General features: G+C 38.0%; 1 protein-coding gene and 1 non-coding gene across 2 annotated transcripts in view; one reads left to right on the top strand and one right to left on the bottom strand.

Annotated features, from left to right (window-relative positions):
• The first annotated feature begins 1,556 nt into the window (after positions 1-1,556).
• On the top strand, positions 1,557-1,663 carry LOC127133909 (small nucleolar RNA R71). The gene has a single exon (XR_007807710.1). It is a non-coding gene; the product is annotated as a small nucleolar RNA R71 (small nucleolar RNA).
• Positions 1,664-8,878: 7,215 nt separating this feature from the next.
• LOC127130290 (uncharacterized) overlaps positions 8,879-17,144 on the bottom strand; it is a 31,072-nt gene continuing 22,806 nt past the window's right edge. Inside the window, exon 2 of the mRNA XM_051059328.1 lies at positions 8,879-9,070. Within this exon, the coding sequence (XP_050915285.1) occupies positions 8,879-9,070 (192 nt within the window). The remainder of the gene's footprint in view (positions 9,071-17,144) is intronic.

Here is a 17,144-nt window from a genome sequence, read left to right as displayed (position 1 = left end):
TGACATCTATTATGGCTCTTGCAGTCGATAAGAATGGTCTACCTAGAAGGATTGGTATATCATTGTCCTCTTTGATGTCCATGACAATAAAGTCAGTAGGGATAAATAACTGTCCTATCCTAATAGGGACATCTTCTAAAATGCCTATAGGATATTTAACAGATCTATCGGCTAACTGAAGTGACATCTTAGTGGGCTATAATTCTCCTAAGTTTAACCTCTCACAAACTACTAAAGGCATTAGGCTCACACTAGCTCCTAAGTCTAGAAAATATTTTTCGATGACATGATTACCCAAAAGGCAAGGAATGGAGAAATTTCCAGGATCTTTATCTTTCTTTGCTAATTTGTCCTCGAAAATAGCATTACATTCCAAAGGCTTCAGATCGTCAAGTCTACGTTTGTTGGTAAGGATGTCTTTGAGAAACTTTGCATAAGAAGGTATTTGGGTGATGGCTTCTGTGAAAGGGATTTCTACATGAAGTTTTTCTATAACATTAATAAATTTTTGATACTATTTATTGATCTGGGTTTGTTTGAGTCTTTGCGGATATGGTATACGTGGTTTATATGGCGGGGGTGGTACGTAAGTTTTATCTTTAGTTTCTTCTCCTTTCTCTCGACCTCCCTGGTTTTCAAATTCCTCTGGTTCCTTTACTTCGTCCGTGGGTTTGGTACATTCCTGAGAAGTCTCGGGTTCACTCAATCTAGGGTTTGGTGGCTCATTATAAGCGTTCCCACTTTGTAGGGTAATGGCATTGGCTTGTCCTCTCGGATTTTGTTGAGGTTGTCCAGGGAATTGTCCTTCAGGTGTAGTCTGAGGGGCTTGGTTTAAAGCTACCTGAGAGATCTGGGTTTCAAGCATCTTAGTATGAGTAACTATTTGGTCAACCATGGTTCCTAACTGAGTAATTAATTCGTTAACATGAATGTTTTGGTTCATGAACTCCTTATTTTGTTGGGTTTGAGCGGTGATAAAATTTTCCATAATTTTCTCAAGGCTCGACTTTGGTGGCACAGGTTGCGTAGGTTGATTTGATCTTGGGGCTTGATAACTAGGCCTCGGAGGTGCATTATTTTGGATTGGGTTATTGTTTTTATAGGAGAAGTTCGGGTGATTCCTCCATCCAGGGTTTTAGGTATTCGAGTATGGGTTCCCTTGGGTGTAGTTCACTTGCTCAGAGTGGGTTTCGTTTAATAGACTGCATTCTGCAGATTGGTGTCCTTTGGCTCCACATATCTCACAATCTGACGAAACTGCGGCTACAGTATTCGGGTTTACGCACATATGCTCGACCTTGAGGGCTAATGCGTCCATTTTAGATTGCATCATGTCTATAGAGCTTAGTTCATGCACTCCTCCTTGGGCTTCCTTCTTCTCAACTGTCGCTCGTTCGACTCCCCATGATTGATGGTTTTTAGCCATATCTTCGATGAGGGCACTAGCTTCAGGATAAGGTTTGTTCATCAGAGCACCGCCTGCGGTAGCGTCGATGGTCATCTTTGTGTTATAGTGAAGTCCATTATTGAAGGTTTGAATGATTAACCAGTTTTCTAAACCATGATGTGAGCATGCTCGTAACAACTCTTTATATCTCTCCCAAGCTTCGAACATCGATTCTCCTTGGTTTTGGGTAAATCTAGTTATATGGTTTCGAAGAACGGCGGTCTTACTCTGGGGAAAATATCTAGCAAGAAAAACTCTTCTAAGGTTATCCTAAGTCGTAATGGAATTGGGTGGAAGGGAATCTAACCATGATGTGGCTTTATCTCTGAGGGAAAAAGGGAATAATCTTAAACGTATTGCCTCAGGAGAAGCTCCATTGGTTTTAAAAGTGTCTTCTAATTGAAGAAATATTTTTAAATGTTGGTTTGGGTTCTCAGTCGAGAGACCCGTGAATTGTCTCTGTTGCACTAGTTGCAACAGGGATGGTTTAAGTTCGAAATTATTAGCTGGGATGGTTGGGTTTACTATACTAGAACTAGGTTCTTCTTTTGATGGTTGAGCAAAATCTTTAAGAGGTCTTTGGTTTTTATCTTCGGCCATAGCTCTCTTAATTCTATGAAAGAATAAATGTGCGCAAGCGTAACGTTCAGGTTCCGCCAGAGGGTATACTAAGCTTAAACTTCCGGTGCTGTGAGTTCTTCGCATTGACCGGCGGGAAATAGCCTAAGTCTAAACGATATAACAACAGGAAAATGAAATTTGACGAAATTGGTCCCCGGCAACGGCGCCAAAAACTTGATGCGTGCTTTTCGCAAGTATACGAATGAGTCAGAGTAATATAAAAGATTGTCGAATCCACAGAGACCAAGTGTCAATCTATCGTTATCTATTGTTATGGTGTTTATCAAAGGCAATCAAAATGGATGTTTTTAGAGTGTGCAATGAAAAGTAAAGTATTGAATAAAGTTTAATTAATAAAGACAGGGTCGAATGTAATTTACGTAATCAATTTAATAATCCAAGTACTTGCTAATAGAACTACTTATGGGCAATGTTTCCTACTTTGAAAAGAACTAATTTAACGGGAACTGTCGCTTTCGCATATTCAGACCCAGTTGTACTCCCTAATCAAACCCTCTTATTGTCACTTATAAAAAGGCCCGTATTGCGTTAGAGTAGTAAACCTATTTTTAAGAAATAAAGTATCTTGACTAAGTTGAAAAGTATTTTAACCTGGATTTCTTAACCAAAAGAGGTTCTCACGAACCAGACTCTAAACTTATAAACGCGTCCGAAAATAGTTTTAAAATCTCTTTTCTTCTTAAGTTAAAATCTCCTAATGAACTAAACAAAGCGCTTTCACTGTTTTTGAAATAGTTAAAAACAATTAAGTTTAAAAAGACGTTGGACGGCTTTCGATCTTACCCAACGGAATTAAAGTGCGGGAAAACTCAAGTTGAAAGTTAAAATAGCCCTTAAGTGCTTCTACGAACAATTGTACGGATTATTGGTTCGATTACGATCCTTACATTCTAACCTTATAAATTTAGTTACACATGGTAAAGTAAAAGTGCATTAATTTAAATAAAAGTAGTGTGAGTGCGGAAAATAAATAAAAGTAGTGCGAGTGCGGAAAATAAATAAAAGTAGTGCGAGTGCGGAAAGTAAATAAAAGTAGTGCGAGTGCGAGGAAATAAATAAAAGTAAAGCGAGTGCGAGGAAATAAATAAAAGTAAAGCGAGTGCGAGGAAATAAATAAAAGTAAAGTGAGTGCGAGGAAATAAATAAAAGTAAAGACAAGTAATAAAAACCTGCTCCAATCGGAGGGTTGAGTAAATTGCAAAGCGGAAATGAAAATGGTGGAAGGATTAACTTCCTTCCAAGGTGCTCCAAACTCGATTATAGACTCTATCACAGACTTGATTACACAATTGTGGTAACACTCCAATGCGAAGCGATTACCACTTTAAAATACTAAATATATGCCTAAGTGAAACAAAGTTGCTCTGAGTTTGCCTCTGTTCTAAGTTTGGATGATTGTAAAAGTGATTTCGAGTTTCTATTTATAAGCAAGTAAAAAGATGGAAATGACAAGGATGTCCTTCAACTTGAAAATGGGAGGGAAAGTTTTTCCTCTTGTGGCGCCCGCCACAAGGCCATGGCGCCCGCCACAAGACCATTTTGAGGCGCCTAAGTGGAAGTATTGGGGAACGTGGGAGTTGAGGGAAGTTGAGCTTGGACACGTCATGGCAGGGTCTATGGCGCCAGCCATGGGGTAGGCCACAAGTACAAAATGCTGAATTTTAGGGTTTTTAGCTCTTTTTCACTCCTTTTCTCGACCGGGGCTCCGATTAAAGTAAAAACCTGAAAACAAAGAAAAACATAGTAATAACACAACAAAATAACAATAAAACAACTAGAATGCATGTGAAATCGGAGTTGAAAATACGGTAAATTTCAGTGTTATCACACGGAGGCAGAAGAAGAAGAACCTCAAGCACCTCAGGAGCAGTTTGTACCACCACATCAGGAACCTACCCAGCAGAAGGCGGGTTCATCTTCCTGGTCCACTGACCAATTGACCTGGGTACAAACCGAAATAGGTGACTTGAGGACGGAACAACAACGACAAGGAATTGAGCAAGCCTGTCAGGGGGCGATGTTGGATGAGATGAGCAGCATAATGCGATAATTAATGCTGCATTTCCATAACCACCTCCTCAGTAGGGTACTGTGAGTTTCCTCCTTCGCTCTTGTTCGCAAACATTGTGGATAATGTTGAGTTCAAGTGTGGGGGAGATTTTATGTGTTTTATTGGTATTTTATTTTTAGTATTTTGTTATGTTATATCAGTATTTTGTTATTTTGTTATTTTACTTTTGTGCATTCTAGATTTGGTTTTTCTGTTTGAAGGTACATTATGCTACGAGTGTTTCAAGTTTGTGTTGATAGGTTGGAAATAGTAATGATCACGATTGGGAGTGGATGAAAGGATCACACCATTTACCATTTCTTATTGTGAAGGATCACCCTAGGAAGTTGACACTGTTGAAAGTAAGATCGGACGCAACGTATACAACTTAACCAACATGAGTATCTTGTACATTCCGAAGTAAGGAATAAATCGCACCAGGCTAAAGAGTACTGTGGATCCTGTCAAAGCTGAACCAAACAGGGTGAGTCATAAAAATCCAAACACATTGTTCATCATGAGTGACATTCAGTTTTGTCTTTATCACTCTAAATTTGCGTAGATTCTCTAGGATTATCACTGCATGATACACACACTGAGGCATATTGTTTGAAATTAACCCCGAGCCTTTCTAGCCATCCTAAATCATTATATCCCTCGTTAACCCCATTTGAGTCTGTATCCATTTGTTTGTTTAAACCTCATAATTGTACCCCTTGGCCAAAACACTTCCTTACCTTGTTCAGAGTCATGCTAATGCATTTAAACTGGGTTGAAAAGCTAAGTTTGGGGTAAAAACCCCAAAAGCTTCCAAAGCCCAAGAAAGTGCAAAAATAAAGAGAAAAAAATGAAGGAAATAGGAAATCATCGAGAGAAAGAAAAAAAGGGCATTCGGTGGGAAAATAGAAGAAAAAAAACCGAGCAAACAAAAGAAATAAACACAGTATGTAACATCGACTCTGAACCAAAAACCCACTTGTTTCCCATTTTTGTTTGAATAATCCATACCCTAACCCAAGCCAAGTTACAACCCGAAAGACCTCAAAAGTGTGCGTGTTGTGTGTATGTGATATGAAAAGAGAGACTATTCAAACTTGCAAGTTGATATTGCATACTCTGAATTATGAGTGAAAACACTTAACCCCGAGAGAATTGGTGAGAATGTGATATAAGCTGACAGGTGAATCGGTGTTGTGAAGTGGAAGTGCGTTCGAAAACCTACAAGGAAAAAGCAGGACATATGGAAGGAAAAGGGAAGACGTTAGCGAATGATCTCAGCAGTGTTGAGAAACATAAAGAATTCGAGGGAGTGACACATAGTGTTGTCTAGAACATTACTTCCGGAAAAGCAATGAGATAAGTTTGGGGTTGTGATCAATCACCATTTGCATTAAGTTTTCATTACTGGTCCAACAAGAAACTGAGGCTTTTGAAACACTATGCAAGCATTTTTGATATTTTTCGAGTCATTTTATTTCCAGTATTATATTTAACCATTTTCAGTCATTGTTATATTTTAATTATATTTTAGTTATTTTATGCGTAGGATAGATGTGTTTTTGTCCGTCAGGTCCAGGTAGAAGAATCAGGGAACTCAGAACGAGAAAATGTGAGATTTCGGCAAGTAGAGGAGCAGAAAACCCCGGTACAGGAGGCCTGACACTGGTCGTGTCAGGAAAAGGAGGGCATGTTGAAGAATACAGTGGCCAGACATGGCCACCGGTTGATACATGTCGTGACTGTATATAAAATATAGTCTATCGGGTACTTGACTCCAAGTGCACAGTCTACTCGTTTTAGTTCTAAAAGATATCGAACCCATAGGGAACAATGGTCAAACTAATGATATCGATGTTACTATGTTTAGCTAAGGCAATGATTTTTAGAGGTTTGGTTGAACAAAAATTAAAACTAAAGGAAATTAGGTTTTTAAGAAAATATTAATAGAGGGATATCAGTATGTAACGCATTAATCGTCAGGGTTTCGATAAGTCACCGGTGTATATTTTAATTATCAAATATCTTTTAGTAGAAAATATTCATTTAAAAGGCTTTTTCTCACACTCTCGTGATTATTGACTCGGACTATACTTTTAAGTCAGAATGTACGCTCTCGCTGTCCCATTTGAAGTTAAAAATACTTTTTGGAAATAAATAAGTTCTAATTGCTTTTAAAGTGCTCTCGCTGTTTTTAAAATCAATGCCTAGTTTTTACTATCCAGTTCGACCCTCACGCTCTCGCGATTGTCGGTTCTAACCTTAGTTAATTTCCCACTCTCGTGGCGAAATCGTATTAAATAGCTTCTCACTTTCGTGACAAAGTTAATTAAATTTAAATTAAAAACCACCGCCAAAAAGATTATTTGAGAAAAGAAGTTTACACCGATTATTATTAAATCCCATCTAATTAAATTGTTTACATACCGATACCGGTAGTTTAGCCGGACATGTTAATTAATGCCAACACAGATGAACATAAAAAAAATTAACAATAAGGAAAACATGATTATTTAATAATAAATCAATAATAATAATAATTGAATAAAAACCTGGAACTTTGATTAATCGAATATGTCGAATCTTGAAGTACTTGAGCAGTCCTCCACAGGTCGGTAGGATTCTGCTTCTTCGAAACAATTGGTTAAACTAAATTAAATAAATTGCAGTAGTTCCCAAATGTAGGAAACTACTACTTTTGGCTAAGCGAAAAATGGAAAGGGAATGGAAAAATCAAAGCTCTGAACGGAATGGTAAACAAATTGCGGTAAAAGAAAACAGTGTTGTTGAATAAAAATAATAGAAAACAAAATTGCAGTGAAAAATAAATGCAGAGAAAATAGCTTAAGAGTTTGGTTTTGGCGGGCTCAAAACAAATGTGCCCATAGGTTTCTAACTTCCATCCTTTATAGTATCCATTTGGTCTTCATAGTTGAGAGAAATAAGGGTGACTTGGTTGAATGAGAGATTCACGGGAAAGTGGGTCGAGGAGCAAAAAATGGGGCGTGTGGATCACTTTTGTTGACAAATTCATTACGCTGCCTTTGGCTTTGTGACGGTCGTGGTGGGTATGTGGCGTTCGTCACACCCAGGGTATGACGATCGTGACGGGGCATGTAACGGTCGTCACCTGCACAAGATTTATACTTTCTGGTTTTTTCTACTGTTTCTCTTCTTTTTCTTCTTCTTTTCCTTCCTTTTCTATACTTTGCTCATTTAAGCATGTGAATTAAAATACCTGCAAAAATAACTCGAACACTTACGGACTAATCGGAATATAAATGAAAATGGTACGATTTTTGAATGTAAATCAAGGCAAATATACGATGTATTTTTGCTTTATCAAACTCCCCTATACTTGAATCTTTGCTTGTCCTCAAGAAAACAGTCAGTCTCAAATTCGAAACTCTAGTTAAACGCGAATACATGACACATTTCCAATTTGTACGTGGTTGTTAGGTATTCCGTTAGAATGACAAATACTCAAGTAAAACACTAAAGATACAGTGACGACACAAGCAATAAGCATTAACATAGATCTCTCTTTTGTACAAATCAGTTCGAATCATGCTATTATAGCTCAACCTAATGCTTCTTGTTCCTATTTCACCCAATTTCATTCTAGCGCGGTCATATTAAGCCCTTTGCCTTTACACGCACTTAGTAAAGTAGCCGATTAGTGGCTTTGATCCTTTTTTAGCACGGGGTTTGGTACACTAGTGTGGTAACCCTTTATATATCCCATTTAAAGGTTGTGGGGGATCAAACCGTAGTTCGCGCTATCGAGTCCAGTACCAGGTACCTCTGAACCAACCGACAACAGGTTTTTCTTTCCTTTTATATATCTTGCAACCGTTTGTATGGTGCATTTTCAATTTCTCGATAGCAAAAGTATGAAGGATCTTCTTAATTCGTAGGCATCAATCACTTACATTCATCGGCTCTTCACATGGTTTGTTTTTAAGACGGTGATGACTGCAAGTATAAACTACTAGGGGTTAATCTAGAACGGAGACTTAAGGTATCGGTATAATTGGTATTCAAACTGATCTCGCAAAAGTGAGAGATCTAAGGTGTCAGGACGATATTAATCTTGTTAGATTTTTCTCAGCTTCCTAACAGAACCTATGTAAGACAACCTATATACTCGTAAGGTATGCATTTAACATAAAAACAAAAAATATTGTTATGGAAAATTAGATAGAAATAAATGAACGATTAGATAGGAACAAATAAACGAAAGACAAAATTTTTGTTATGGCTAAAAATAGAAAAAAATTAAGGAAAGACAAGGATTCCCTCCCACACTTAAACACAACATTGTCCTCAATGCGATAAAATAAAGTGAGAAAAGGGGAGAAATAGGAGGATCGCTACTCTTCGCCATGACGTTGGGCTCTGCGTGCTCTAACTCTTGCTCGTGCGCGTTCACTTCTACCACGCTGGGTAAGGTCCAACCTCACATGCTGCGTGTATTCCTGGATGGCACCAACACGATATGTCAAGGCACTCATCTCATCGGATAGTTCCACCATCCCTTGGTCATGCCAGTTTGCATAGTCATGTTGATCTCTCTGTATTTGCTGGATCGCTTGCATCATTTTCGTCTGGCACTCTTCCATCCTCTAGTTATGTCGCAACATCTCAGCATAGATGTCTTCCATGGTGGCGGGTCGATGCTCATTTCTTCGTTGGCTTCAGGAAGATGTCTCTGCAGCATGCTCAAGAGGTGGTTGTGGCACCTATCGATCCAGCTCTTCTTCAATTTCATCGGCTCCATTATCATTAGGATCTTCTTCATTGGGCTCAGGAGCATTCATATCAAAAATCCAATTTGCCATATTCTGCGGATCTATATGATTCCTTTTAGGCATAATGATGCAGTGAACTATCTTATTCCGAACCACAGGGTGGTATCTCCCATTGTCTCTGATCTTAATGAGGTGTGAGGAGTGACAATAGTCAATATTGAGGAACTCGTCCGGCAAGGCAAGTAAGTTGGTGAGCCTATCCCCCAGATCCAGGCCTAATGCTATGGAGATGATGATTCCTCCAAAACAGAATGTCGTGTTGCCTCTCATGGAGGCAGCCTGGATGTTGGCCAACGAGAATGGGGTGGCACTGAACGCCACCGGAGTGAACACAATGTGAAGGAATAAAATCTCCTTAGAGTTTACCTTATGGTTGTTGACTCTTCCGAAGACCGTTTGTCCTAAGACTAGGTGGAAATATCTGATAGCTGGGTTGTGAATGTACGTTACCTTAAGCGCATCCCAGCTTCTGACGTTCACGTTGGTAAGGATGTGCCATACTCCAAATGTTATTTCCGACCATCCATTAGGGATACAGCAGTGAACTCCATCTCCATGTCAAAAACCAAGTATTCACGTTATTTGAGTTTGGTTCAAGGAATACTTGATGCCAAACATTCTAAATATGGCGAGTCCGGTGAGAAACTGAGTTGCACCGAGAGGTGTTATATAGGAGAACAAACTCAAGAATTCCAGGGTCAACGCCTCATAAGTTGGTTGTGGGTTGGTGCAGAGCTGCATCAAACCAGAGGTGTTTAGCATCCATCCCAAGCCATCTGATAGCCCCAACTCTATCAGATAGTCATTATCAACGTACCTCGTAGGTTGGACTGAATGTTGATAGAACACAAGGTAGTTGTCTCTTTGTCGTTCGCCGGCTTCTCCCTCTCTGAATATGATATTTGAAAGGTTGGGAGCAGGTCTCTCTTGACGGGCCATTGAGTGTGCGAATTGCAAATTTAGGTTTTGGTGGAAGAGATGGGTTTCGGGAGTTATAGGGAACTCACTTGTTTCTTGCTTAAAATAGGAGGCGATGGAAGGGTTAATGGAGAAATAAGTGGTGTAAGTGGGATGGTTAAGGAAACAGAAGGAGTAGATGAAAAAAAAGAAGAGAAGTGCACCTGTTTTAATAGGGAAACAGAACGCGCGTTCTGGATCCTTGATGAGCGTCACAGGGCTGTTACGTTGTGATATATCAGTTTTGGGGTTGAGCGGGCAACTCTATAAGTCTTAGACTATTTGAATAGTCTCTATTGTCAATATTATGATAATGTTTTAATCGCTTCCCGTTTACCATGAACGGTTCACTATTTCTACCCTTGATTTCCATCGCACCGCTTTTAAAAATTTTGTAATTTGGAAAGGGCCTGACCACCTAGATTTAAGTTTTCCCGAAAAAAGCTTGAGTCTTGAATTAAATAGTAGTACTATGTCGCAGACATTAAACTCTTTCCTAGATATACGTTTATCATGCCATTTTTTGGTTCGTTCTTTGTATATCTTGGCATTCTCATAGGCGTCTATTCTAAGTTCTTCCAATTCGTGAATGTCTAAAAATCGTTTCTCGCCTACGGAAGTATAATTTAGATTTAGGGTCTTAATTGCCCAATAAGCTTTATGTTCTAACTCCACAGGGAGATGACATGATTTACCATAGACTAATTTAAAGGTTGTGGTCCCTATTGGGGTCTTGTAGGTCATCTTATATGCCCACATAACTTCATTTAGTTTAGATGACCAGTCTTTTCTAGATATTCCGACAGTCTTTTCTAGAATTTGTTTGATCTCTCTATTCGAAAATTCGACTTGCCCACTGGTTTGTGGGTGATACGGTGTTGCTACACCGTGTCGGACTCCATACTTCAGAAGAAGTTTGCCAAAGATATTTGATATGAAATGGGGGCCACCGTCACTAACTACTAGTTTTGGCACACTGAATCTAGGAAAGATTATGTTCTTGAACAACTTAATCACTACTCATGTGTCATTTATCGGAGAAGCTACAACCTCAATCCATTTTGAAACGTAATTGACATCTACGAATATGTACTTATTACCAAAAGAAGACGGGAATGGTCCCATGAAGTCAATCCCCCACACATCAAAGACTCCCACTTCTAAGATGCCTGTTTGTGGCATTTCGTCGCATCTTGAAACGTTGCCAGTGTGTTGGCACCGATCACAATTTATAACCGCATTATAGATATCTTTCAATAGAGTAGGCCAAAAGAGGCCAGATTGCAAGATCTTAGCATAAGTTTTTGAAGTGCTTGCGTGCCCACCATAGGGAGCGGAATGGCAATGAGAGATTATATCATCTATTTCATCCTCAGGAACACATCGACAGAAAATACCGTCGGCGCCTCTCTTGAAAAGCAGAGGTTCATCCCAGTAGTACTGTTTTAGATCATGAAAGAATCTCTTCTTTTGTTGGTATGATAGGTCCCGTGGAAGTGCTCCAACAGCTAGGTAGTTGACAAAATCAGCATACCATGGTAGAGTTATATTCGTATGAATTTCTTCCACGAATTCTTCTATTTCGGTATCATTTAAGGTTAGCTCAGACATGTCGCTTTCCATTTGGGCTATAAGTCGTTCGCAAGGGAAATCATCATTGATTGGAATTTGTTCAGGCTTATTCCTTTCGATTCGTGATAAGTGGTTTGCTACTACGTTCTCAGTACCCTTCTTATCTTTTATTTCTAAGTCAAAATCTTGTAAGAGTAGGATCCATCTTAAGAGTCTTGGTTTGGCATCCTTCTTACTTAGCAAGTATCTAATAGCAGTGTGATCAATATAGATGATGATTTTCGCTCCTACTAAGTAAGAACGTAATTTGTCTAAAGCGAACACAATGGCTAGGAGTTCCTTTTTAGTGGTGGCGTAGTTCATTTAGGCAGGATCTAATGTTCTACTTGCATAGTAGTTTGCATGAAGTTTTTTATCCTTTCTTTGTCCTAGCACTGCGCCTACGACATAGTCACTCGCATCACACATGATTTCGAATGGTAATCTCCAGTCAGGTGGTTGCATCATAGGTGCGGTGATTAAAGATGTTTTTTAATTTTTCAAACGCTGTTAAACATTTCTCATCAAAGATAAAGTCAGCATCTTTCATTAATAAACCAGTCAGTGGTTTGGTAACTTTTGAGAAATCTTTGATAAAGCGTCGGTAGAAACTGGTGTGTCCTAAGAAGCTTCGTATTTCTCGTACGGTTTTCGGAGGTTGAAGATTCTCTACGATTTCGATCTTAGCTTTGTATACTTCAATTACTTTATCAGATACTACGTGTCCTAACACGATTCCTTATTGGACCATGAAATGGCATTTCTCCCAATTCAAGACGAGATTCACCTTTACGCATCTTTCAAGTACCATTTCAAAGTTTGATAGACATCCTTCGAAGCTTATCCCAGAAACATAAAAATCATCCATAAAGACTTCCATAATGTCATCTATAAAGTCAACGAAGATTGGCATCATGCATCTTTGGAATGCATTGCATAGTCCAAATGGCATTCGTCGATAAGTAAATGCACCATAAGGGCATGTGAAGGTTGTTTTCTCTTGGTCATCAGGATGGATAAGAATTTGGAAGAATCCTGAATAATCATCTAGATATCAGAAGTGGGAATGCTTAACCAATCGTTCAAGCATTTGATCAATGAAAGGAAAAGGAAAATGATCCTTTCGAGTGGCTTTGTTCAGTTTCCTATAGTCGATGCATATTCTACTTCCGGTCATAACTCTTTGTGCTATAGATTCTCCCTTTGTAAGACCCCAATTTTCACCTTAAGATCCTTCATGTAATTCCATGATATGCATTAGCATTGGGATCATACCTTGGCATCCTCCTTCCACCTTTTTCATCGGGTTTGTTTTGGGAGAGATCACCAAGCACTATGTAATTGTATCATACTTGTATTTTATCATTTCACTAACCAAAATACCCAAAATATGTCTTTGCATTTGCCTAACTCTTTTGTAAGTAGGGCATGATCTCCATTGATCTATCAAATTCACATCTAGGATTTGAGACCCTCATGACAAAGAGCACAACCATGGATTGATTCAAGGATGGTCATAAACATTATATATGAGTCCCAATGATCTCTACATGTTATATTGATCAAGTTTTCTTCAACAGTTTGAGGGTGATTTGCCTTGGAAACCCTAGTTTGACTGGGTATCTTGAGTAACTTCTCCAACAAGCTATCTCACCAATTGATCAAATTTCTCAAGGTACACTTCAAAATTCACCATATTATACGTATATGATCTACCATGAGCCTAGAAAGTCAAGAGAATTGAATATTAGCAAGTTGGTTGATGGTGGTTGGCCAGATGAATTCATCTGATCAAAACTGGGTCTCCCTATACCACATCTCCTACACCTTTCACCATATGAAAATGATTTCAAGATAAAACTTACTCTAAATGACATTACAAACAAATTTCATGTTCAGACCTAGAGCTAGTTTTGCTTGGAAAATCATTTTCTATGTTGAAACATTATAGGTCATTTTGTCTAAACCCTAATTTGAAAGTCAACTTCCCAAGGCCATAACTTGCTCAATTTTTATGAGATGAAAGATTTCAAAGTTTAATACTCAAATTAAAGAGGTCTAATTCAACTTTTATGTTTGGAGTGAGAGCAAATTCAACTTGTATGAGCATGTGATATGAGGTTACATTATAGGTCACTTTTGACCTATACCATTGATCAAGTGATTTTTCCAAAATTCAAAAATGCATAACTCTATCATTTCAAATCCAAATGACATGAAATTGGTGACCATTTTTAAGATATTTGAAAGAGATACAACTTTGATGCAGACACTTTTCTCATTTGAAGCTCACATAAAAAGCTAAGCAAGGTGGAATATTGAGACATATGGCTTGACACTTAGAAAATTTTTCAATATGTTCAAAGTTCCAAACTTCGACCTCAAAATTATTCAAGTTCCAGGCTCCAAATGGAAAAGTATGGAACATTAAAGTTGTTCCTCTTGATCTAACCTTTCCAAAAAGTCCAAGTTCATTCATTTTAGACAAGAAATGAATAGGTTGCGCGTTGCTTGAACATGGTATCATCATTTGGCAAGATTGAACTTCAAACATCCATGCACAATTGCCTAGCATTCCAACATGACTTCAGCCTTGCTTACACTCAATTATGGATCAAATGGAGTGATTTCATGGGCCTGCACACGCCCATGCACTCATGCATCACACATTGCTAATTTTGGAAGTTCACTTCAAGTGTGCAAATATCAATTGAATTGGCTATAAATAGAGCTTCATATGCTCAGAATTTCATACACATTCACGCCAGCTTTGATCCCAAACCTCTAACCCTCTCATTCCAAAGGATAATCCTGAGAATTTCACTTGAAATTGAGTTTGAATTCTCACTGTTTTGAGATTCAAAACTCCAGGGATTCAAGACCTTTTGAGCATTCAATTCTTCTTCTACAAGCATTTGGAGTGAGATCAAGCACGAGCCAAGGTAAGAACAGCTGAATCCAGACCTACATTGAAGGTATTTTCCAGAAATTTTAATCTCTTCAATTCTCTCTCAATCTTGCTCAATTCTCTTGATTCTTTGGTTGTCTGAAGTCCTACCAATATAGACAAGAAGATTGAGTTGCTTTGAGGCCAAATCAAAGCAACTCAGTTCATGTACCTCAAATTTCAATTCCATGTATCTCTTAATATACTTGGAGTTAGGATAAATTGAGGTCAGATTCGTGCTCAGTGCCATTTTTCCTTTGAAATCATGTCCTTCTTTTTATTTTTGGTGATGGTTATGACTGAACCAGTCCGGCGAGGCTCGCCTGAGAAGGAGATCGGAGTTGTAGCTCCGGTGGTGAGTTAGCGTGTTCAGAGCCACATGATCCATTTGAAATGAAATAATCTCGTACGTTGGTTTGAATTACCTTTCTTGTGGCGAGCTGACTCAGGCGTATCGTGGATTGCGCGCTTGTGACCACTTGATCTGCCACCTCAATTAATGAGGGAGATCAAGTGGTCCACGTTTGTTTGACCTATAGTAAATCTCATGGCCATTTCTTTGGTGTTTTGATGTGGTTTTAGGAATTGGACAAACCATATTTAAATTAAATGCCTTATTTTAGTATTTTTAATTTGAATAAATGCCAATTAAATTTGTTGACCACTTGTGATGACTTGTTTGAGTTTGATTATTGTTGTTGGGCCTTGGTCAAGGTTGATTTGACTTTGTCAAATTAATATCATTGGATTTAGGGGATGGATGGAATGTATATTCCATCTCCAAAAATGAATGAATGATATTAATTTCGTAAAAGTCCTCCTTTGACCAATTTATGTTTTCACTTATTCCCCTCCTACTTCATCTCATTCCCCTTCTTCATTCATTCATTCATTCATTCCATTTGGCCTATGATATCTCAAAATCCTAAGGCTAGTCGATTGAAAAATTAGCATGAGTATGGATGAGATTAGGCCACACCTTTTTCATATTCTTTTCGTGTGTGGTATGTTTCACGAGCATAGTCTATTATACTATGTCTCTAACATGCATTAACACCAAAATTCTATTGCCCGGTCTCAAATAGTTGTGACTTCTACATAAGTCCAATTACGATTGCTTAACGTAGCGCTAAATTTGTGATATAAAAGGCATAAGCATTCTAGTTAGTGAGATTGTAAGTCTCCCCTCTTTCATGGTATTGTGTGGAAACTTGGCCTTTTTTCCTTCCTTTGGAAGATGTCTTGGTACAAGGACCCATGCTTGTGATAAGTGGGTTGAGTGTTCTCGAAAGAATGTCTTAAAATGAAAAGCAAAAGCAAAATAATACTAACTTCTAACCTATTAACTACAAACTTTTAATTTCAAGCCCTTTACTTTAATTCCATTTAATTCTAGCTTTTATACATTTGCCATTGTTCATATCATTCTAATTGTTTATGTTAATGAAATTTTCACTTTGTCCATTTGGACCATATTGTTTGATATATTTTGTTTGTGTATACTTTGTTTGTTTGTGTGGTCTTTGACCATTAATGTACATAATAACAACAAAAACCCTAAAAAACTTTTGTGTGGACTGTTGGCTTGATCTTGGACAAATGGACTTAGAATTTAGGCAATATTCCTATGCTAAAGGACTTGGCCAATGCCAACTTATTGTGAAACCAAGTGCTTGCAATTCGAAACTTCATCTGATACATCAATCAAGATCCTTCTGAGATCATCTGCAACATGATCATTGTGAAGCTGTTATTTTGAACCTGTGACTTGTGAAATTCATCTGTTACATGGGCTATTTTGAAGAAGATCATGGAATGGATAAGCTTGGGTGTGGCCATCTTTATTTGATGCCTTTGCTCTTCAAGATTAATATAATTGTGCATTTGTGTGTTGCTTGATTCTAAAAGTCCAAGAGAATTCTTGGTTTCTATTGACATTCTTGTCTATTGGATTGCTACCCATTTAGTCAGATCTTTTCAACTTTAAACTTTTGATTTTATACATAGGATAGTCTCTTCATCTTACCCCCACTTTCTTTAATTTCAAAATCTCTCCCTCTCGTTTTCAAAACCTTCTTTGATTGAACTTATTTTGTTCTAAACTTTGACCACTTTTGCAAAAAATATAAAAACTTTGGCCCTATGCCATTGCATTTTCAAACTTCTTTTCTAAATCAAACTTGTAAATAGACTTAACTATACTTGACTTAAACTTTCAAAAATCCAAAAAGAACTAACACATTCAAACCATTTTTAGGCCTTTGTTCCTTTCAAACTCAATTTTTGTTAAAAAGCAATGCATCCACTTTGAAATTTGTATCATGAACTACGAGGTTTTAATCCCTCATTTTTATGTTGGTATGTAGGCACAAGACCGAAGGTCTTGTCAAACACAAAAATATAATTAATGAATTCTTTTCTCATCCACCCATTCTATTTGTTTGTAAACATCACTTTATACCAAGTACATATGCATACAAAAAGGGCTCCCTAGGAGTACCTAGGACACTTTGGGTGCTAACACCTTCCCTCTGTGTAACCAACCTCCTTACCTGTAATCTCTGACATTTTATTAGTTTTGATTTGAAAACTTATTACTTTTGGGTTTTGTTCATACTTTGTTTCCCTTTTCCCTTGGAAACAATAAAAGCGCGGTGGCGGCTCTTGTTATTTGATCTCTAG

This window comes from Lathyrus oleraceus, chromosome 3, assembly GCF_024323335.1.
Source record: "Lathyrus oleraceus cultivar Zhongwan6 chromosome 3, CAAS_Psat_ZW6_1.0, whole genome shotgun sequence".
Classification (NCBI taxonomy): Eukaryota; Viridiplantae; Streptophyta; class Magnoliopsida; order Fabales; family Fabaceae; genus Lathyrus; species Lathyrus oleraceus.
The sequence above is the reverse complement of the archived record's forward strand: the minus strand, read 5'-3'. Positions and strand labels throughout refer to the sequence as shown.